We start from the raw sequence: 24,849 nt of genomic DNA on the forward strand, positions 1-24,849 counted from the left end.
AGTCCCTATCTGCAATGATCTTGGAGCCCAGGAAAATAAAATCTGTCACTACCTCTATTTCTTCCCCATCTATTTGCCAGGAATTGAGAGGGCCAGATGTCATGATCTTGGTTTTCTTAATATTAAGTTTCAAATAAAGTCATAATGGTTTACAAAATAGCAGTACTGATTTTTCTCCAGATTTCATGACTATTTGGGGATGATTTGTGTGGCGGTTTTTATTTTTTTGGTCTTTATGGTACATTAATCCTATATGAAGGCGTATAACACATCTTATGTCTCCCTGCTTATCTTCACCTATAGGGGCAGATATTTACCACCCATATTTGGTGATTTATCAGGATATCTGGAAATATGGTAAAGAAATAGAAATTGGGAGTTTTGTTTCACTTTCTCTGAATCTTTTTTAAAAAAAAAATCAATTTATTATTTAAAAATTGAGTAAAAAAGTACAGTCACAATTACCGTTACTTTACTTCCACCAGGACACTGAGGATTCCTGAAACAGTTGACACAATCTCCCTATTGAGAAAGGAAAGCACATTCTTTAGACCAAATACTTAAAATGACATTTAACCAATTTTTAAAAACCCATACTTCTTAATGTGCACAATGTAAATGTATTAATGCATGAGCTACCCAATTAAGCATTGTGAAATACACAGTAGACATAATTTCCCCTTATTTTTGCAATCATGCTCTTGTATAGATAGATGCAGTGATTTCCATATGCCAATATAGAATCTAGCTCTTGCTCTTTGCAAAAATTCCATAAAATCAGTACATTTTTTAATCAGTCTTCTTCATATTAGGAATGTATGAAATGCACAAACCACTATCACAGAAATAAGGTAAAGGTAAAGGTTCCCCCGCACATGCGTGCTAGTCGTTTCCGACTCTAGGGGCCGGTGCTCATCTCCGTTTCAAAGCCGAAGAGCCAGCGCTTGTCCGAGGACATGTCCGTGGTCATGTGGCCGGCATGACTAGACGCCAAAGGCGCACGGAACGCTGTTACCTTCCCACCGTAGTGGTCCCTATTTTTCTACTTGAATTTTTACGTGCTTTCGAACTGCTAGGTTGGCAGAAGCTGGGACGAGTAACAGGCGCTCACTCTGTTACGCGGCACTCGGGATTCGACCCGCCAAACTGCCGACCTTCCGATCGACAAGCTCAGCGTCCTAACCCACTGAGCCACCGCGTCCCTCTATCACAGAAATACAAGAAGAATTAAAATATATGACAACTTGGAAACACAGCCTCCTACCTTGATGAGGCTTCAAGGCTTTTGGTTGACTTTGGCAGAATCTATGCTTAGACAACTAGCACACAAGGCAGCTCAAATTCATAATGGAAAATTTTTCAAAAAGCAAGTCCAGTAAATGAGACAAATGAACGAAAAGAATGAAGAAAGCATTACATTTCATCAAGTTGCCTTTATAATAGGATCTAACACCACTGAAAACACATAATATTTTCCATTTGTAGAGTCTTATTATATGTAGCACAATTATTCTTGCTAGGCCACAGCAACAGCTAGCACACTGGGTACTTAAATGCTATTGTTTTTTAAAATAACAAAACAACTAGGAAGGACCAAATGACATGAGAAATGTCATCAACTACTTTAACCCTTGGTCTAAACGTGACCACCTATATGGCAATGAGAGCAAGTTTAGTGTAGTGGTGAAAGACCCCAGACTAGAAAATGGAAGATTGCGCATTCCAGGATGACCTTAGGCATGAAACCAGCTGTAACCTCTTGCTCATCTTTTGGAAGTAGGCATTGGCCAACTATTTCCAAAAGTCTTGCCAAGGATTTCTGGAGGGAAAAAAAAATGGCGCCCTGAAGATGGCCCCATTAAAAGCAGAGCCAGAGACCATGGCAAAGAATAAAGAGCCAATGAATAGAGAGGTTCCTTGAACTCTCTGGATAAGGACAGGACACATCCTCAAGCGTTCCAGACATTTGGTCCTCACAGGGAAACAGCAAGACAGAAGTCTCCGGCCAGTTTAGAAGTCTGGGAGACAAGAGAATAGCTATCTTGCTCAAACTGCAGTTGTTGCCTTTAAAAGGACATTAAGATCACATGCTTCCTTTTCTAATTACACCTGGAAATTGCTTGTTAATTACCTTTTAGCTATTAGAGACCTGAAGACTGAAAACACCAGGTGAGTCTCCCTTCAAATGCTTAATGAAAGAAAATTTTAACTACAAGCTTAAGAACTTTTAAAAAAATAAAATGAAACAGCACAAAGCTAATTAAGACTTTGATTTCAGAAAGTTATAAGCGGATTAAGAGTCCAGATCAATTTGTAATAAAGTTGTGGGATTAATTGTAAAGAATCCTTTACAATTTTTTATTTATTTTGAACTTTTTCTAAGAGACAATAGAGATAAACAATTTTAAAAATTGGACACTCAAGGGGGCTAAATATTTTAATTAAAGGAAAAGAATACCGGTATATAAATATAATCTAATGAATCCCCCCCATCTTAATGAGCAATAAATAGATAAGCATACACGTGTGTTTATACATGCACAGGGCATCCCAGAAATAATAGAGCAGCTACTGAAATAAGTATCAGTCACACACATGCAGTCAGTTATTATTAGTTTATTATCCTCATTATGATTATTAAATCCTATACGTATATTTCTGCAAGGGTATTAGTCTCTTTTTGAATAATTTTTTCAGTATTTTTTTCTGATTTACTTTCAAATTCAGACTGCTTTATTGCTTCTGGGACAGAATGGATGGATGGATGGAAAGTAAGAAAGCAAGCAAGTAAATGCTTTGGATTCATGTGATATCTGGAAAAAGCAACAACATTTCATCAGAAGGACTGACCGGAAATTCAGTTGTCATAAAAGTGTCACAACGACCACCAAGGATGGGATCAGCTAACATGCAATCAATCCCATAAGCAATGCCACCATCAAACTCTAGATGCCTTTGTACGATCTTGCATTTCCTTTCATTAAGGAACAATTCACCCTAAAAATAGATGTAAATTCATGATGATATTAAGAAAAAAAAATGACAGGATTAGGGAAAAAGAGAAAAAAAGATTAAACTAGACAATCTGGTAGTTTTCATATTTTGGGATAAAACTTCCATCATCCTAGCCAGCATAGTTTATGGTCAGAAATCTTATGTAGTCACATATTTCCCCATCCTACAATTTTGTTTTTGAGTAAACAAAATTATGCAAAGCACAGAAAAGGAGTAAGCAATAGGGAGCATAAGAAACCAAGGCATTCTTTGACTTATGACTGTTATATATAGCCTGCCCATTACAGTTTTAAGCCCTAATGGTCATAAAGCAGGCCATCATCTGACTAAACCCAATTTTATTATCTTTTTTGCAGTGATCATTAAGGGATCACCATGGTCATTAGGTGAATGCCATGTTCATTAAATGAACCTATTATTCTCAACTGGAAATAAATGCTGATTTTCAGCAAAAATCGTGTTCATGTAACTGTGGGATACTGCAAACATCTGCTGATGGTTGAGTGCCTGAAATGTGGTCACATGACTACAGGAGTGAGTGGCTGTTGGAACTTTGGAACTGGGTTGTAAGCAGTGGTGGGATTCAGCCAGTTCGCACCACTTCGGCAGCACCGGTAGCTAATCTTTGATACATTAATTTTCAGATCCATGCTCTTTGTTATATAATACAACCATTGAAACTTTCCCTGCAAGTAATCCTAAATCATAAACATGGCTTTGTCCACATGTAAAAGGACATATATTAACATAACAAAATCATATACTCTAATATTACAAGCATTAATTATACTGTACACATATTGACAAATACATTAAACGATGAAGGGGGCATCATGCATCTTTGCCTTATTCATTGTTCCAAGTTAAACCATTTTCTACATGACTTTCAGAGCCATTTTGTATGAAGTCCGGCAACACCACAATCTGTTGTATTTGCAAATCATTGGAAGCTTTTCCAATTGAAGATATACTTCCTCTATGTTTATGGTATGAAGTAATTTGCAAATTGTGTCCTAGAGTTTTCAGGACCTTGTTAGAAGGCATAGGGTATGAGTAGAATCAGCCTTCCCAAGCCCAAAAGCAAAGGTCACAAGACATTTGTTTGCATGCTAATTCTTCTCCACAAATAGTTGTGCATGAGGAAAAAAAACCCCTTTATTTCCAATGTTTGCAAAGAACCCAGAGCTTTTGATTATTTTCAAAATTCTCTCACTGAATTGCAAGAGGCCATGTGTAAATTCTGCAAGAGTGGTTAGTTGCTATTACAGATACTGCCATCATCTTGTAAGTTTCATAGTGTCCTTTTGGACTGTGTATTGGGGGGCTTTATGTTGAAGGCTAAATTCCAGATATTGTGATTGAGATAATTTAATTCCCCTTCTTGGATTTAGTTCTTTGAGATTCTGAAGGACTGATTTTTGTCCTCAAGATTTGGTAACTATGTAAATGTTTGTAGAGATTGTTTGAAATCTAGTATTATATAACACCTTGATTGCCAGAGGTAAGATTTTCTAGACCCTTAAGAAGTTTGGTTAAAGTATGTGGGTTCCTTCCCCCCCTCCCCCATGCTACTATATGTAGAATGAAAATGCTTAATTGTCCTTTGTACTTATTTGAAACCGTGTCATTTATTTTTGATGCTGTAAAATAATAAAAAATATGAATCAACCTGTTTAAAAATAAGAAATACTCACGCTATTGGTGTCATCATCACCACATTTCACACTAAGATCTGAACCTTGAAGAGTCTTCAGTGAATCTGAGCTTGGGAGGGCATATGCTAAAATCTGTAGAAGATATAGGGAAAAGATGGAGGAAATTCAAGTTTAAAATGGAAAGTTTCTATTACGTTTATTTTATAAAGCACCCAGAAATTGTGATCTTAGAACTCCTACCTTAGCATTCCCAATAATATGGAATTTCAAGTACTGTAGCAGTTTCTCTTTGTTTGACATTTTAAGTAGTTCATCTTGCTGTTCCTTTGGCAGAGCTCTGATTACTTTGTCAGTGGGCCAGAACAAAGTGACTGGTTGATGAAGAGGATCATTAATAACATTTATCAGTCCTGACTTCTAAAAGAGGACAAAGGAGAATCAGATTTTCTTTCTCAATGCAATGTTGAGCAAACAGAGGGAGAAATGAATGGGGCCTTTTTGACATCTACAGTCAATCAAGGCATACCCACCATATAAACTACCAAACAATAATTTAAGTAGAGATATGATTTTGAACTCTAAGTCAACCATGTATGTAGACTTACTTCTATCAGGTTGTAGAACAAGTTGTACCCATTTTTTGCTGCAATCATTTGGAGGTTTTCCTAGGAAGAAAAGAAACACACTATGAATAAAATGCAATGCTGCTTTCAGAAATATATCACAGAAAATATTTTTGGTTGTAGGTGTGTCACTTAGTATCTTAACAGAAGTGGAAAATGGGAGCAGTTGCTTTTGCAGATTCCCAAGAGGAGGAAAGGAATATACATACTGTACTACTTGCTCTGAGGATACTATTGTTGTGATTCAGGGTCAGCCTGTGGGTTCGGCAGTTGGGTCGGACGATTCAGAGGAGGAGGAGGAGGGGGGTGTTGGAGAGGTTGCTGAGGGGGTTGGAGAGCTTGATGAGCGCCCTCAGCCAGGCCCCTCCCACCTGGTCACGACGCAGACCCAGCTGTGTGAGCCTGACAGTGTGGATGAAGATGACCCACAGCTGGCCCTGTTCAAGGATGCCCGACGCAGGAGGCAGTCAATCAGGAGTAAACAGAGGAAGGCAATGGGGCACCTTGGAAGGAGGCAGAGAGAAGCCACGCCCTGAACTGTATAAAAGGGGAATGCATGGGAGGGCTGGTTTGCTGAAGGCAACCGCTTGAATAGCTCCTGTTTCATGGTTCGTGTCTTGTTCTGTTTGCTTTTGTGTCCATAAATTTGGCAAGCTTAGTTCCAGCCACTTGCCTTCTTGTAAAAGGGGTTGTCCCTGTCTTTTCTGCAGGGCCGGTAGCAGGCTGGTACAGAACAACTGTATAGAACCAGTTCTAACACATAGTCCTAGGTAGGGGAGACAGAGGAGCACAAAGGAGCCTGGTGTGCTATGTTCCATGGGATCACAAAGAGTCAGACACAACTTAGCAACTGAACAAAAACAACACATAGTCCTAACTGGTGCAGTGGACAGCATTTTAGTGAAAACAGGAATAGATTTTTTGAAGCCAAAAGGCTGTGAAGGCATATCTTTTTCTACCATCATCAAACTATTCTTGATTTTATCTGAAGCTTCTACTCTATCTTGATAGTTTATATTACCTCTATCATGTTGAAAAAATTGGTTGTTAGAGGCTGACAATGAAGAAAGATTCTCACTGACATGTCTTGTGAGATTCCATTATGCCACTGAGATCCAAAATGCTAGATGAAGAAGTATTGGCCTGATGTGTTTGTGTGTGTATGTTTGTGTTTGTGTGTTTCTTAACCCACAGATTCAGTAGTTAGGATACAACTATCAATGGCCCTTAATATCCACATCATTTTTGTTTGTGACAGCATTGGTTACATAAACTATGAATGTTAATCTTTGTTACTGAACATCTTGGTTCAAAACCTCGATTACCTGATGTCTCTCTCAAGGCTTGTGATTCTTACTAACTCAGTCTTTTGCTGGAAAGCAGTATGCCTATATTTTGCATAGGGAAAATTGAAATTTTGGACAAGCTACATGTGATAAATGTGCACATATTTGATTATTGTTTATAGAATGACAGTATATAAATTTGATAAATAAAATAAACAAATAATATGTACATTTGTGTGTATAAGCAGCATATACATGTCTGTGTTTTATATAGTTGTCCTATATCACAAACTGGTAACTGCAACAATGATGTCTTATCAGTGTTTTCTTGAGGAAGCTTTTTTCAAAATTCATTTTCCCTATTACTTAATTAGCATTTTTATTTTATTCTAACAGGTTCATGGGTTAGCAACAAACAACATTGTAATCTACAACCCAGCAGCTTTTAATTACTCGATACTTTCAATGCATATTGAGTGCACCTTTACAGGTTTCCCTTTTTCAAAAGGGAATTCTTGAGTCTTCTGTGGAACCAGGACCTTGTCTATGATATGGATTATTCCATTTGTGGTGATTATATCACTGGTCAGTATCTTTGCTTTGCCATTCAAAAGGACCGTATTCTAAAAAACAAAATAAAAATGTACAGTATGAAGTAACACAGCTTTTCCGCAATCCTGAAATAAAGTGAGGTAAACAGTTTTATTGCTGATTAAACAATTAAAGGAGAAACCACTTTTCCTTTCAGTATTGTGTACAGTGCCGCTCAGCATGCTTGCCAGGAGGAAAGAGCAAGTGAACATAGCATTACAAGCAGAGGAGTTCAAACAAAGGATTATACATTTGAGCAAGTGTTGCTCTATTGAATGGGCTCTCTCAGTTTAAATGCACAGGAGCTGTTTTTGCATCTGAAGTGTGAACATTGATTGCAGGTAGAGGTTGTGAGAAGAGTTCTGTGGATTGTGACTCCTCAGAAGAGGCAACTTAACATCATATTGATTCAGGGAAGTGTCTGCAACTAAAAAAAACATGATATTCCCAAAGCCAATCTAAGAGAGTGGGATGGTGATCCAACATTTTAATATTAGAATTATAGGGACATAGGTATTTCAGAAGATTTAGCAGATCAAAAACTGTACAATTCTATCCAGAAAGGATCCAGTTTCTTTTCCCTTTCAAACTTTCATAATATTTCTCTGGATAGCTGCAAACACTGAACCATAATTTCAAGTTTCTTATTTTACATGTAGCATATTTCAATATTGTATCTTATCTCTGAAAGACCAAGGAAGGTGTGGTTATATGCCCCACTGATGAGAATTGGTTACCTGTGCAAATGTGATCTTGAGTGGTTCTCCTTGGAGCGTGACGACAGTTTTATCTGAAGTCAGATCATTATACAGCAGTCCTGTACAGGATACAATATGATAACGCAGAATCTGGGGCAACACACCTTTGGAAACCCAGTCGGTGATCTTGAAAAATAATTTTTCAAAAATGATTTACTGTGTTAAACTGGCAGAAAGCAAAGAATGAACAATTATATTTTAGCTTTGCCATTAGATTATTATGACTCCAACTCTTTTCTAAATGAGACACCAGGATCTCACATTGGAGTCTCCTGCAGTGGGTTCTGTTCCCTGTTTAACTGGAATCCAAGCAGCTTCATGGAAGCAGGCTGCAAAATTTACGACCACTGAGCCCTGGTGACTGTCCCATCTAGCATCAAAATGCTTTTGTGGACTTACTTGTAATTCAGCTAGAATGGCTTCATTGGTCGGTGCAAAAACAGTGAAGGGGCCTGTTCCTGTAATATCTCTGAGCGAAGCATCCTATAATAGTGGGAAACAAAATGCACATTTCAGTCCATATATATTTCAGGCACTTTTATATATCACAGAAAGCTATTGAATATGAAAAAAAATATCCTTAAAAATGCTTTCTACAAGTCGAGACCCTGGGAAGACACAGCCTGTGACTTTCTTACCATTAGCTTCCCATTAAGCTGAGTAGTATTGAACTCCTTTCCAAGTTCCTGTAATAATAATATTTTAAAAAAATTAAAATAATAAAATAGTACGCGGTAACACCAAAAATGTAAATATATGAAATGGTTGCAGAAGTAATTTCTACAGTGAGGTATGAAACAGATAGATCTGAGTTATGTTTTGAACTAGAAACTGATGTTTTAATATCCTCACAGATCTCTCTATGGTTCAAGTTGTCTTAAGGCTTGTCGGGTATAAAGTGTTACTAGGTATCCTGGTGACTCTGCTAGAAGAGGCTAAGTCATGTTTACAATGGTTTTAATAAACCTTTTAGATGGTTCTGTTGCACTGGGTTGTGAAGAACTTAGCTAACATTATGCCTCTCGCATCTCATTACTGTATTACATGCTTATAACTTTTATTTTAACAAAATTGATGGTTATCCCTGTGTGTGTGCAATTTTACTGTTTAAGTATATTGGAATCCAATGCGTCTAGTGTTCCTTAAACATGGGGATTAGGATTATTGGCATTAGAAAAGCACACTAAAAATTAAAGACATGCGCATCTTTGGTTACAAAATATTACAAAATATTTTTGAAAATAAATAGATAAATAGCAACCATGCTTTTCACTAGCCCATGCAGGCTGATATCAAGCCAACTTGCAATTATCCTCCACATTTCTCATTTAGAGGATCCCTGGATCTCTAGATTTAGGCTCCAAAGTCTAGGCTTAGGTTCTCACTGGGGGTGCAATTATAACTGGTCAATTACTAATGTGCTTTCTTGTGATCTCTCACCCATACTCTGGTATTATTTGGCCTGTTGCTAGTGAGCACAAATACTTGATCACAGATATTCAGTAAGGAAAATATCTCACCATGGAGATGCTACCTCTGCAAGTAAACCCATCTCCAATGTAGTTGGGTTTACAGGTGCAAGTCCTTTCTGACTGTAAAGTATCATTGCAAATGGCATTTTCTCCACATCCACCGTTATTCTGATAAAGAGGGAAGCAAGTAACATCAGCTAAAATATACTTTTTTTCAATGAATTTCAATACAAAGTTCAATCTGTAAACTAAGGGGAAGAGCTGCCAGCTAAAATGAAACTGATTTAAGATTCCATTGCTTTGAATGGAAGCTCTTTCATAGATACAAACATTAATAATGAAGACAGGATGAAAACTGCAACTCTAGTATATGTCAATGAAGACTCAGTCATCCAGGTCAAAGATATCTAAAGGTTAAATCATGACAAGTGGACCAAACGTTGGACCAGTTTGGTTTAGTTGCCATGATTCAAACTTTACAACTCTATTCATTTTCTTGGTTCTTCTCTGGCACTGCAAGAAGAGTCACCACAGGGATAGAAAATAACTGAGCAAGCATGGAGAACTGCTAAGGGAGACTTTTAAAAACAATTATTTGAATATCAACTAGTCAGGAATAATGGGCAAATGCAATCCTTTTGAAACAGAACACAGTAATCCCCTGAAACAGATCTGGGATGCAAATTGCTTATTGTAATATAATGTAAATTATTTTATACCAATTGTCTGGGAAATTCTTTCAAGGCTTTGCACAAGGATTAAATTGTGCATAGTGTCATCTATAGTAAACATGCTGACACTAAAATGACAGGCATACACTGATGCCATCATACAAATTACTTAAAATGGAGCCTTAATTTTCATATTTCTGAACTGCTCCCTCAAAGAGAGAGGGATTTGTATGATAATATTGACACACACACGTCTTTCTTAATTCTTCCTTCATTCCCCACCTACACTCAAGACTGTCAGTTAGAAATCAGTGGAATAGCCATCCTGATAGAAAATTATTACATATTTTACAAACTTCTACCATTACTCTACATTTTATTTCTATTATCATTTGTAAAATCTGGCTGCCAAATATAAGAAAAAGAATGCTCTCAAAGTATCCAATATGGGCTGCAATATGAAACCAGAACTTTCATATCAACGCCTCAAGGTGTATGTCTAAGTCCATTTTTACAGAAAGATCTATATGGCCTACCTGAAAAAGACAACTTATTTTCTTAAAGCTTTCTGTGATATTAATCTTAAGAAGGACAAATTGAGAGGAGTACGGGAAGAGTTTAAAAATAATGTCAAGTCGTAATTTAAATTTAAACAAACATGTTGTTTGCCAAAGAAATTGGCAAAATGAAGAACTATACAAAAGAATTTTTTTTAAAAAATTAAAATGGGGGGGGGGAAATTCCACCAAGCGATTCTTGCAATTTGGGTTCAATTAAATATTGATCTTTATAATCCTCTGTGTCAAAATATGTATATCAATCCAATGTTTTTAGCTTTAGGTAGCTGAATTATGGGTAAAAGGGACATTTTGCCACTTTGAAAGCAAGTTTACAGATGGGCAGGTTTGCTTTTTAAGTACGAAAAAAAGACAGAAGTCCATTGGATCAGATTCAATCCCTACTTTACCTAGCACTAAGGGTAAAAAACACTCAGGACCAGCCAGGTACTAGGGGAAGCAATAGTATCTGCAGGCTATGATTAAAAAAAAATCAAGATGGCTCCCACAATGATATGAACAAAACTCCGTCTATTTGTTTATCTTTTTATCTTCTACAAGGCTGTCATCCTGACCTCATGACCACAGCTTGTGAATCTCTGTTGAAAATCTGGAAAATGGACAGGAATGCTCTTTTTCAAATCTTTCAGTGGCACCCAAACTATTCCCAAACTGCAGGGAATAATTAATTATTGTTATTAGCCATTATGAAAGAGTCATTATCCCTTTCAGTTCTTCTATGAAAAATGAAGGATGCAAAGGAGAGGATGGTAGAAAGGACAAGGGCTAGATCCTTCATTGAAACTCTTTGCAGATCCCATCACCTTCAAGCAAACAGGGAGGCATCAGGAAAAGAAGTTTGAAATAAGGGCAGGGGCAAAGCACAACAAAGCACAAAGCAGCTTGCAGGAGGAAGGCCAGACTAGAACATTTCTGCTGAAAGTTTCTCCAGTGTATAGCGTGCCCCCCTGTGGCATTGCTTTGCTTAACAAAAGCATGATGTGGGAGGAATAAAAATAAAAATATTTGAGATAGTTGTAGCACTCTAAAAGGTGAAAAAAGACAGCAAAACAACTCATTTCAGTTGCATTAGCTTCATGCTATCAGCATCAGAATCAAATTCCTGGTCTTATTTTTAGTGAATTTTAGCTGGACGTAGAGCAAATTTAGCAGTTTTTCTCACTTCTCCTTACAGTTTGTATATCAGTAAAAGTAGCCAATGTAATGGGGGGTTAAAAAAGCTGCCAGTTCTTGACTTGTAATAGAGATTGTTGCCTGAACTGTGGAAGACAGGTATGAAGGTCAGTGCCAGTCAAAGTTGAGACTCACCAGTGTACAGGCACTGATGTAAGTGCAGGTTTTCCCATCTCCAGAATATCCATCCAAACAGTTACATACTGCCTGTCAGAATAAGGAAATAATCCAGGTTAAAATATAGAGAAGAATAGCATTTTATTCCCTGATCCATGTAAGTTCTTGTGTTTACTTTCTTCTGTTTGATTTCTCTAAGGGGTCAAGTCTCTGTGGTTCTGTTTTCAGTTTTTCTCCCTACTCTGAATGATTAGATTATACCTGACCTACTAGTTATGTATTTGTGCAGTCCACCTAGTTCAGCACAGATCATATACTTTGGTATCGTATTTCTTTATTCATCATTTTTTTGGATACATATGATCCTAGGCTTAGTTCTTGACACTTCCAGTCAGAAAAGATTTCTGATCCCTGGAAGCAAACAAGCTGTCAGCATTAAAAGACAAGGAAGCACTGCCAATCAGAAGCAAGGATATCAGGCCAAATGAACAAATGCCATAACTCAGTTGACAGCAGCTGCACTGAATTATATTGTCAAACTGTAGCTTGTGATTTGCCACTACTTTATATTTTATTTATCTGTACGTCAAGTTTGAAGATCATCCGTCTCACTCACAGAGTGATGAATGTTATTACTATATGCAGTTAATACAAGATGGAAATACTGTTTTACCTTGTTGGGTCCAGTGTGAGTGCACTCTGCATTTTTATCACATCCTCCATTCTTCTCCAGGCAGGGGTTAATTTCTTTAAGACATAAAAAAGGAGGAAATCCCATTTAATATTTTAACTTTCATGAAACTTAGATTAAATGAGGGATAATTTATTGTAATTATCCTACTTATCATAGCTCCTTAAGAAAATTCTTCCCAGTTTGGGAATGACTGCAGTATTTGCAATACAGATGCTACATACTTTCCTGAGGTTTATTCTGATGTGTAAATTTTCCTATTCATAAGCTTTTCACTCATATGGCAGCACTTTAGTACAATTGAAGCACTATATAAATAGTGAAATGGTTCGACCTGTAACATTTGAGTCAATGGTGATTTAAAGGCATAACATCTTCCTGCCCCAAAAAACCTTAAACACCTTTCTTCAGAAAATTAGTTATCCCCACAGCAGCTTTTCCTAAATCAGTGCTTCAACTCTTAAATTTAGCTTGACATTCTGAAGGCTACCATCCTAATACTTCTAAGGGATAAGAGATTGGGAAAGTTGCTCCAATGTATTGTCAGCTTAACAGCTGGTTGATAAATACCGTACCTGTATGTGCTTATGTATATGTCTCTATATAAGTAAACATATTCAATAAATTGCATAACACATTACTGATAAAAAGTGCATGATAATTCATATAACTCCAATTGATTAACATAAATATGTGTCCTGAACCTTTAACTTATAAGTTTCAACTTCAGTTAACAAAAACTAAAATGAGATGCTTAATTACAGAGGATCTTCAAACTGTAATTAACTGGGAGGGAGGGAGGGAGGGAGGGAGGGAAGGAAGGAAGGAAGGAAGGAAGGAAGGAAGGAAGGAAGGAAGGAAGGAAGGAAGGAATGGAGGGAGGCAGGGAGGGAGGGAGGGAGGGAGAAAGGGGTAATGTCATGTTAACCAGATGGAATAATTTTAAGTCTTGGAAAAGTGCAAAATATGGAAGATATAGAACAAGAACTTACGAAAGCAGGCAATTCCATCGCCAGAGTAACCTGTTCTGCAAACACACACTCGCTTTCCTGGAGTGGTACGTCTACATTCTGCTTTGGTAGAGCAGCCTCCATTGTTGTTCTCACATGCATTAATAGCTGGAAGAGCATGCAGAATCGAAATTATGTTGCAATGTTTTCACCACTTAAATTCCTTTAGTTTCAAAGAAAATTTAAATAGGTCAAATTTAAATTTACTTTTACAGAACAATGTCTGCATTGCAAGCATATGGTACCTCTTTTATATAAATGTGAACATAAATTTGTTTTATCCCTTATGTGTATATGTAAAATAAATATTACTGCAGACTGGCTGGCCATGTCTTTACCAATCACAATATCCCAGAAATTGTGGTGTGTCATCTTTATAGGAAAACTAATTGACAGATCTCAAAGGGCAAATGTATCGAGTGGTGTGAGAGGGGATCCCTCTGGATGGCAAGAAATTTGCTATAAGCTGTCTAGATGAAGAAATAAAATATTTTTAAGAGACAAAATCTGAACATGATAAATTAGCTACAGGCAAGGGTTACTCTCTCATGAAATATAATGTAGGATCAGGTACTCTGTAAAGGTGCCTATTGTTTCCTCTGCTGATGCTCCACTTGCATATTTGCAAAAGCACAGACATTACAGAAAGAAACCATCCCAAGACTGCAACCCCTTAATTTATATCTAGCAAGAGATCTCCATGAGCTTTGTACAGCATTATTAGAACTTTTTAGTCTAAACTCTATTATGGTTCCACACTTTTCAACTTTTCAGCATGTGGAAATAACTAGCTGGCCCAGGCTAATCTTGAAAAAAAAAGTAAGTTCAACTTGATCAATACCTGGATGAGATACTGTCTTGAAATCCTGAATACAATGTTGCTAAGGTACATCATCAAAACCTGACTTATCTGAAGAGAATGTCTTTCTACTTTTTTTTTCTTGTTTGGTGAAAGAGAAATTGAGAGAAATACAAGAATCACAAAATATTTCGAGATTACTGGACAAGGTACTTGTTTTCAGGGATCTGTCCAAGGTCCTGAAATGTCTGACACTAACCAACTCGAAAGCACGTAAAAATGCAAGTAGAAAAATAGGGACCACTACGGTGGGAAGGTAACAGTGTTCCGTGCGCCTTTGGCGTCTAGTCATGCCGGCCACATGACCACGGAGACGTCCTTGGACAAGCACTGGCTCTTCGGCTTTGAAACGGAGATGAGCACCGGCCCATAGAGTCAGAAACGACTAGCACGCATGTGTGGGGGAACCTTTACCTTTACCTTAACCATATATAATCAGGTTTAGATTTTAATGATTGCCTGATTCCTGCCTGCCCTCTTCTCTGGATAATATTGGGACCTCTAATTTATTTACAATTAATTGCCAGAGAGTAAACATCCTCCAATATCTACTAGCTATCAAAGATTTCTTTGCCTGAATGTTAGTAAATCAATATTTTTAAAAGCTTATTTTTAAAAGAAATACATTAGAAATTAATTTTTAATTAATATTTTAATGTAACTCACTATAATATATTAATTCCACTTCCTGCTAGATCAGATGTTTTGGGAATGTCAAAAATTGCATGAACTCTTCAACAGAATAAATCCCACTTACCTGAACAATATGTACCATTCCCTTTAAACCCAGCTGCACACTTGCAATATGGTGGACCAATCGGATTAAGAAAGCAGCTAAAATAGAAAATCAAGACAGATTATAATTTGCAATTGATAAAAAACAAATGGCATGCTTGGAAAACCTAAGATAGTTGGCAGCAGATAAAGTCACTTTATCTAAGCTAAACATTTAATGATAAATGTAATAAGGATGTTTTTACTTAGTTGATATAATAAGAACTGTATTAGCTTAAATACAAGATAGTAGATATTAAGGGAAAAAGAGAGGAAATATTTGATGTTGTAACTTGAGATTTGTGCTAAAGATTTTTGCATGTTATTGAATTATTGATTGAACCAGCCACCACGTTGCTTTTTAAATACCTAAATGTAAAATTAGAAAACTAATAAAATATTATATAAAAAAGCCACTTCATTGACCAGGGACATAATAAAAGTGTACTACATATTAAGTAGATGACATGTGTATTTAATTAAACATTAACTTCACAAATGAAAAATAGAAAATGTTTTCTCTATTAAAAACAGTTTTCTGCCACACTGAATGTATTCAGTCTGCAGCCTGAGCAGACTGTGGCTATTTGTCTGATTTCTGAAGTCATTTGTAAGTGTCCGTCTCTTGCGCTAGATTGGCAGAAAGAGAAGGCACAGAGTTGTGGAAGTCAAGGGCAAGTAGAAAAGTAAAAAAAAATACATGACCGATTGAATCGCTTGCAATTGCAAGATCAAGTCTCTGCAGTTTTCTTAGCAAGGTTTTTCAGAAATGATTGCCATCTTTCCTGGAGCTGAGAGAGAGGAACTGACCCAAGATCACCCAGCTGGCTTTGGGTCTAAGGCAGGAGTAGAACTCACAGTCCACCAGTTTCTAGCCTGAAGCATTAACAAATACACCAAACTGGCTCTAATTGCAAATCATTTCAAATTAAATTTTACAGTTAGAGAAAAGAGGATTAAGGTCAGGATCAAGTAAAGTATGGATTCATTAGCTATACATACTTGGCACTGGTATGGCAGGTATTGTTGCATTTATCATCTTTGATTTCTGGGAAAGAGAAAAATGTGTTTGTTAGTCAACATTCTACAATCTAAGACTGATAACTTCTTCTTTCTCCCCTTTACTTTGTTAAGCTGAAATCTATATGTAGAGCTCACCTATATGCACAGATTTTCTTGGACTATATCACATTAGAATTGAGATGTGTTAAAATGTTTCTTCATTCCTGCACTTACACTGCTAGTTCAAATACCACCTTTTTGCTGTTAGAACTAAGTTCACTCTGTCTAGAATTTACTAATAAAAAGAGCACCTTTCACCATGTATATGTTCATTTTCTAAGCAAAATCTAAAAACAAAACCCCGGAGATAGATACAGCATAGGAGACACAGGAGAACAAAGAAACAAATTCATGTTGTTTCTTTTGAACCCTCCCCACAAGTTTTCCTCTTTACATGGCAGAAGTAAGAATGGGCTTCTCAACCTAGCTTTTTGCTTCAAAATGCCTTATTATTGTAAATTTAAGTTGCTAGATCAGCCACTTTCTGTTGATGAAATGCAAGAGGGCTATTTTGTCCTTCAGCAACAAAACATGTGTGTCTGGGTCCTTCATACTGTACAGAGAATGAAGTCTCTTTGAAAGAGAGGCTTGGCCAGAGCTGCTGATGACACCATTATTACTTTTAACTCTGAAATAGGATGCAGCAATCCACTTACCGCTGTCACATTTGATACCTCTCCAGCCAACATCACATTCACAGGTCCCATCTCCTTTAATACCACTGTTGCATCTCCCATTCACGCAGGGACATTCTAAAAACAAAGGGGTGATTTTAAATCTGAATAGCTCATGAAACAGTAATAACAATTAGCATACCCTCAGCTCTTCCTTAGCCTCTTCTAGCTCTTCGTGATTCAGTTTACTGAAATGTTTTAACATGATAATTTATGCATGTTTTATAATAATAATAATAAGTTGGAAGGGACCTTGGAGGTCATCTAGTCCAACCCCCTGCTAAGGAAGGAAAACCTATAACATTTCAGACAACCTATAACATTTCAGACAAGGTTTTGCAGTTGCGTCAGTTATACCTTTGTCTACATTTACTAAAAATTGCCTAAGCTATAATATTACAAGTGTAGCACACATAATGAGGTGTGAACAATGGTGCTGTTTCTTTCTTTTCAAAGCCTGAAGTGAACTCTGAAGAATTATAGCTGGTTGCCTTATGGAAATCACTGAGATCCAGTAAGCTATTTTACATGCAGTTGATCAACATCTAATACAAATGGCAGAGTGGATCTTCATACTTATTGAATGATTGTTAATTCATTTGTTGAACGACCCTTCCATGTGCACAACAGTACACTATATTTACCAAAAGAAAATGACCTGGCTTCTAAGTGAATAGCTTGATTTGCTGACAAATCCAACAATATGCACAATTGGGAAGCATACGGGCAATGAACAATATCATTATTCAGAAATACGTATCTCGATGAAAAATGCAATAGTAAAATGTTAAAAGCATTAGAAGATAAAATTAAGTAACAAGTTGATAAAATGTTGGATTATTCACTGATAGCATTTCAGTCACTTGGTTGCATATGGATCTTATTCAATTGCACTCCAAGGAAATCCCTCTGAAATTCGTTGTGGTCCACAAGAGACAAAAGTGAAAGGACTGGGCTAGCATAATTTGTTATATATGTGGCTATAACTGTTATTGCGATTACTTGGAAACTTCGCAAAGTAAATGATCCGGAAGCCAGAACTACCTTGATCACAGTTGGTGCCATATTTTCCTTCAGAACATTGCTCACAGGCCACTCCTTCAAATCCTGTTTCACACTCACAAGACCCAGTGCCATTGGTGCCATCCAAGCAAATTCCATTGCCAAAACACGTCTTTCCAGATAGCCCTGGGCAAGGCTCACACTGTGGGCCATAAAAGCCTGCACAACATTCTCTGGTCTAAAAAGAAGTAAAGACTTTAGACCTACTGTAGTTGGAATCCTTGCGGGGGAAAAAAAAAAGAAAACTGGAGAGTAAGGATGGCATTCTTGAGCTGGTTGTCAACAGCACATAGATAACTTTGGGGACATAACTTTATTATTATACATAATAATCCACCACATTCTTCATCCAATGTGCTGTATCATTGTTTATTTTAGGATTTTTTTCTTAAATAACCAAGGATGACTGCAGTTATACAATACATGTTGCAAACCATGTGGTGGGCAGCATATACCTGTAAATTTAATAAATAAGCATGCTAAGTCAGTGTTGCTCAGTGCTAAGTAATCCTTTGGAGTAGTTTCCAAAAATTTACCTGTGCATAAAACAGTATTAAATTTTTAACTATTCCTTTTAGCTAACTAGAGGCTGAACTTTTTATTATTAGGGTTCACTGCGCAGTCATCCAGATGTTCAGACTGAATTTGGCATTTTTATCAAATCCTCCCCAAGGACTCGAGATAGGCAGATATTATTTGATGTGTTGAAAGTATAATCACAAGATGTAAGCTATTCTATTATTATTTTGCCTCTAAGGGTCACATGGGGCAGGGGCTGTAACATTTAGGGGGAAATAATTAAAGAAATCAAAATAGCTGTTTTTCAACTTTTTTTTGTAAGCTGCCCAGAGTCACTGACAGTGAGTGAGAACCCATCAAATTCAAATTCTTATATTTATTATCATATATACAAACAATCTCCCTGCCCCTGAAAAGAAAAGAAATCGTGAAACTAGAACGTGCCATGTTACCATTGAATTATTACAATTTGTATGTGGAGGCTCAGTGCCCTTCAACTTTTGGATTAAGTATCACAGGCCTAGAGCAATGTATCAATCTAACCCTCTTTTACATGGTAGCAATAGTATACTTACAATTCTACTTTTAGCACATTTTGACTGGCATCCAACTTGCATTTTTCTCTGATAGATATAATAGCAGATCCCCTTCTTGCCTGGCTGTATGAAAGAATAATCATTTTTAGTGAAAAAGATTTAATAAGACATATGTGAAATCCTGCAAAAAAAATACTCTAAATTGATGTAGTATTTTACATATACTTCAAATAATGTAATATTTTACAAATAAAACAACTCTATTGGCTTTCATTTGAACTCAAACCTGAGGCCCAGACCTGCTGTGATTATATTTCTTAAATCAACTATTCATGATAATATTTACAGTTTTCTTTACAAGTAAGTTCTTTAGAATTTTAAGCAACAGAGAAGGCTATTTTTTCCTGACCAGCCACCTGAGATAATCTAAAATAATAAAACAACTGAATCAGGCTTTCTCGGGCTACTTCTTTCTCCTCATCCTATTTTCTCCACAATAACAACCATAAGATGAGTTAGGCTGAGAGAGTGTGACTAGTCCAAGGTCATCAGCTGTCTTTTATGCCTAAAATGGGATTAGAACTCACATTTTCCTGGTTTCTAGGCTAGTACTTTAATCACTGCACCAAACTAACACTTGGATGTTGCTCCCTATTTTTAGCAATTTCATTCTCAAATACTTACAATTATTGTACTTCCAATAGGGCAGAGAGATATTTGTGAGCAGGGTACACACCTTCCCTTAAAAAGAAAACACACATTTGCCAAACAGTAGACCAAGAAAGCATTTCTGCATTGCTAGATAAGCATAAGAGATCTTGCATGTTCAGAGCAGCTTTAATTATTTCCTCACTTAGTTTGCTTTCCTTATCTTTCATACAATTTCTTTCTTTGTTTTGTATCTCTTATTTTGTCATCTGCCTCTTGTTGTCAACCAAAAAAAATTAGTGGAGGAAAGATGATACTTCACAGGGAAAGACTGTGATATTGACCCAAGCATTTCCTTTCAATCTTGATCCATAATAGATTGCTGTGAGGCTGTACATGATAAATGATGTCCTGAGCATCTTACAAAATGAATGGTGTGAGATGGAAAATCTGGGAGTCCTGACATGCAAATAGATGGACTTCAGATTGCTATGGTATTTCAAACACCAGGGTAGATACAACTTTACATCACAAATGCCCTTCTAGATCAGAATAAAAGAATAACAGAGTTATAAGGGACCGTGGAGGTCTTCTAATCCAACCCCCTGTTCAAGCAAGAAACCCTATACCATTTCGGACAAATGTCCAATCTCTTCTTAAAACCTTCTGTTGTTAAAGTGCGATAGAATTTAATATTTTATTGTTGTTAGCATATTCTAGATTATGCTTGTTTGTATTTTTATACCCTGTATTCAGCTCTGGGAAGTCGGGGAGGGGGGAGGGGAGGGTAGGGAGGGGTTGGGGAGAGGGGAGGGGGAGGAGGGGGTTTTTTTGTACTGTAAAACTTTTCAATAAAAAAAAACCTTCTGTTGTTGTAGCACCCACAACTTCTGGAGGCAAGTCATTCCACTGATTAATTGTTCTAACTGTCAGGAAATTTCTCCTTAGTTCTAGGTTGGTTCTCTCCTTGATAAGTTTCCATCCATTGCTTCTTATCCAGCCTTCAGGTGCTTTGGAGAATAGCTTGACTCCCTTTTCTTTGTGGCAGCACCTTAGATATTGGAACACTGCTATCATGTCACTCCTCGTCTTTCTTTTCATTAAACTAGACATACCCAATTCCAACAACCATTCCTTATATGTTTTAGCCTTCAGTCCCCTAATTATCTTTGTTGTTCTTCTCTGCACTCTTCCTAGTGTCTCAACATCTGTTTTATATTGTGGCAACCAAAATTGGATGCAAAATTCCAAGTGTGGGCTAAAGCCCAGACAATTGTTGAGAGCATGAAAGGTATACAGGCTCAAACCTATAAGTTAGAGAGAGGCAGGAACAATAGGAAAAATAGTTGGGAAGGCAGATAAGAGTTGAATTGGTCAAATAATTATCAGATGGCAGCATAACTCTCTCTCTCCCTAGGCCAAGTAGCCTAGGGCAGGGATCTTCCACCTTGACAACTTTAAGACTTTTGTGTACTTCAGCTCCCAGAATTACTCAGCCAGCTATGCTGTGGTAATTAACACCAGTGGAAATAGCTCCAACATAGCTATTTCCACTGGTGTTAATTACCACTGGTTAACCCACAACTAACTAGTATAATGGCTTGCCTTCAGAAGTTGTGGTTGCTCCATCAATGGAGGCTTTTAAGAAAAGACTGGACAGCTACTTGTGTAGAATGGTAAAGGGTCTCCTGCTTGAGTAGGGGGTTGGACTAGAAGTGATCTAAGGTCCCTTCCAACTCTTATTCTGTTATTTTTAGGTTAGGAGTTCCAGCCCCAAATGCCAAATCTTTTCTTGCCTGTATCAGCCCAAACTCAGGCCGTCCATAGGCAGTAGTCGCAACTGTGACAATCATTATTTTGCATAAATTTTTGGATTGCTAACAAAGAATATATATATATATATATATATATATATATATATATATATATATATATATATATGTAGATCTAGAGTCTCGGGTTTCTTCCCGCGTTCCTTTCATCTTCAGAAAGTTGTGGCGACGTTTCGACGAAATCCCATCCGTCATCATCAGGCCGGAGTGTTTCTCCTGCTGCTACCAGGAGCAATGCGTGGTCTGGCTGTTCCTTTCTTTCCAACATATATATATATGTGTGTGTGTGTGTGTGTGTGTGTGTGTGTGTTTGTGTGTGTGTGTGTACTGTATATATATATATATATATATATATATATATATATATATATATACACACACACATATACACAGTGCTTTTTTTGTAAAAGAAAAAGGTGCCGGAACTCACACATGTCATGCAATCCACCTTGCCTACCCTACAAGGTTCCATCCAAAAAAGGTGCCGTAACTCCGTTCTGAGCGTTCTATGACAAAAAAGCACTGTATATATATATATATATATATATATATATATATATATATATATATATATATATATATATATATATGTGTGTGTGTGTGTGTGTGTGTGTGTGTGTATACATATAGATAGATAGATAGATAGATAGATAGATAGATAGATAGATAGATAGATAGATAGATAGATAGATAGATATCTGTTACAGAAACTAGATAAAGCCAGATTGGTAGAAAGTTCTGTGTTGCTTTCTTGTGTTAGACAGCTGTGTTATTATAATGTTAATTGCAACATATGTCATTAATATTTAGCACAAGCCAAAAATCATTATGCTTTAAGTGTATATCGCTTAGTATTTTTTCAGTGCATGCTAATTAAAAATGCAATGCATGTTCAGAAGGACACAACTTACATTTATAACCACAGTATCATTAATATCACATCTGTTCTTTACAATTTCCATGACTCTTCCCAGTCCATGAATTATTCCTTTATCTGTTGCAACATTTGGGTAATTTATAGGTGCCTCATTTATGTAGAGCTGTGCAAAAAATGTGAATATATGTGAGAGATATTACTTATAAAAATATAGCTTGCATAACATTTACTTCCGCCCCCATTTTATTCAGCCAGTATGTGTAATAAAGGTCATTGCATTATAAAACCTTCATCTGATAGTCTGCAGTTGCAAAATTTACATTTTATTCAAACCTCTGTACATCTGTAAGAACAGATTTTGTTTATTTCTGATCTTACGACTAAACTGCATATAGTTTAAAAGCATGTGATTAAATCATGAAAATGAAACTATTCGGTATCACTGTGCATCACTCTGGTTCTCTGAGCAGCAGCATCCATGGAATGGATAAGGAAGATCAGACTGATGCAATGCAAGACTCACCCCTTTTCTAAGTATATTGTAAGGGCAACAACTGTCCCCACAGGAGCAAAGCATGTGTTGAAGTATCATAACATTTTTTTCATCATGAAAGCAGTAAGATCTTATGGATGCTGCTGTCTCTGTTAAAAATCTAGTCTTTGGAGTAGATCTCCCAAAGTGATGACTAATAATTATGCTGGGTAGAATGATGGGCTTATATTCCATCATGTCTGGAAAGCAGGAGATATGGAAAGTCTGATTAAGACCATTTGGGGGGAAAAATGACCATCCCACTACAAAAAATACAGCCTTGGAAGAAGCAGTAAAGAGACATTAAGGAGATAACTCCCAATTAAAGCCAAAGATTAATGTTGATTCATGTGTTCTCAATCCTACTTTCTAAGATCTCTCTCAAACCCAGCACTTAATGCACAAATTTAATGTTTACATGTGATGAGTGGCCTCATTAACTGAGAGTGCAAATACATTTACGTATACTAATACATCCTCTTGGGGAGTCTGGCTTGAAAACCTCCTTACTGAAACCATTGGGACTTTTCTGACACAGTCAATTAAGCCAATGTAGATCTTTTCTAAGAGCAGGTGTTTATATAAATAAATTACAGCAAATGGCATGATAATGAACACTGGTTTCACCTGAGCATCATGAATGAAGAATCCTACTCTGAAGGAAAGCCCAAGCATGGTTGTCTTGAACATCCCATTATGCAGGTCATTTTTCAAGAGCTTCTCTCCCAAGATAATATGATAGCGGATCTGATCTTCATTCTGTGGTTTCAAAGAATAGTGATTGTTGAATACTTAACAGGATGTCAAATTTCCAATTTTTCTAATAAAAAGATGGTTGTCAACATCATTCAACAGCCAGAAGATGTTATTACTAATTACCTTTTAACTGGATGTAAGGATTTTAATTTAGAAAGAGAGCAAGCTTATGGTGTCATGACAGAGAGGTCATAATTTACAATATGATCACACTTTCTGGATTATTTGCTAAATAAGATTTGTGTTTTTTTTAAAATTACAAACCCCTATTTAAATCAAAAACTGCAATGAAAAAAGCATCCAGGTCATAGGATATATTAATTATATCTCTAACAGGAACTTTCTGAAAAAAACATTCTGAATTTACATAGGTACAATATATACTTATTCAGTTCTTGCTTCCCACTACATTTGTCAGAGACACAAGAATAGGGCAAAAACCTCTTTTGCCCTTTTATCAGAAAAACCATAGAAGGGAAAAGATTAAGAGATTTTTTTTCTCATCTGTATGATTTTTTTCTCTAGAAGGCAGACTCCACATTTCTTTTGGATTTAAAGAAAAACATGACTTGCATTTGATTCTAAGGCCTCCTGTGTTCTGTCGTCATTTTTATTCAGATACACTGAGTCAGAGAGTAATGGGTCCACAATGGTGTAATCAAAGGGTCATCTATTTTATATACATGGGTCACATAAAAAACAGATGTAGTTTTGACAGCATTGTTGCGGCCACCATCTTGACCTCTTTTTTTAACTATACACTGTGGATACCCCTAATGTATAAATTTACTATCTGCTTATCCTTATTTTATAAAAGCAAAGAGGAACCATCATGAGTTAGCTTTAAAAGAATAAGTGATTTGGTTAATAATCACAAACTCATTTATCACTTTATTGCACTGCTCCTGCTGTGTTTTATAGAATGGTGACAAATTTCTCTGTTCAGTCACGATCTATTCTGGATTTTGAATACTCCCTTTAATTCTAGTTATCTATCTTATCATCCTCTTATGATTTATTCATGAATCTATTCATTTGGGTTCATTCTGATGTAGAATTTTGGCAATCCAGAAATAGA

At 36.6% G+C, this 24,849-nt stretch overlaps 1 protein-coding gene across 1 annotated transcript in view; it reads right to left on the bottom strand.

The window, feature by feature from the left end:
• STAB2 (stabilin 2) overlaps positions 1-24,849 on the bottom strand; it is a gene marked incomplete at its 5' end in the record, with an annotated part of 101,173 nt that overhangs the window by 18,715 nt on the left and 57,609 nt on the right. Inside the window, 19 exons of the mRNA XM_081330651.1 lie at positions 466-522; positions 2,851-2,997; positions 4,710-4,802; positions 4,911-5,087; positions 5,276-5,335; positions 7,062-7,202; positions 7,908-8,054; positions 8,190-8,411; positions 8,567-8,614; positions 9,449-9,568; positions 11,958-12,029; positions 12,613-12,686; positions 13,623-13,748; positions 15,257-15,333; positions 16,276-16,321; positions 16,992-17,087; positions 18,054-18,249; positions 22,518-22,646; positions 23,643-23,774. Of these exons, the coding sequence (XP_081186777.1) occupies positions 466-522; positions 2,851-2,997; positions 4,710-4,802; positions 4,911-5,087; positions 5,276-5,335; positions 7,062-7,202; positions 7,908-8,054; positions 8,190-8,411; positions 8,567-8,614; positions 9,449-9,568; positions 11,958-12,029; positions 12,613-12,686; positions 13,623-13,748; positions 15,257-15,333; positions 16,276-16,321; positions 16,992-17,087; positions 18,054-18,249; positions 22,518-22,646; positions 23,643-23,774 (2,160 nt within the window). The remainder of the gene's footprint in view (positions 1-465; positions 523-2,850; positions 2,998-4,709; positions 4,803-4,910; positions 5,088-5,275; positions 5,336-7,061; positions 7,203-7,907; positions 8,055-8,189; positions 8,412-8,566; positions 8,615-9,448; positions 9,569-11,957; positions 12,030-12,612; positions 12,687-13,622; positions 13,749-15,256; positions 15,334-16,275; positions 16,322-16,991; positions 17,088-18,053; positions 18,250-22,517; positions 22,647-23,642; positions 23,775-24,849) is intronic.

Source organism: Vipera berus (assembly GCF_964194415.1).
Source record: "Vipera berus genome assembly, chromosome: 6".
NCBI lineage: Eukaryota > Metazoa > Chordata > Lepidosauria > Squamata > Viperidae > Vipera > Vipera berus.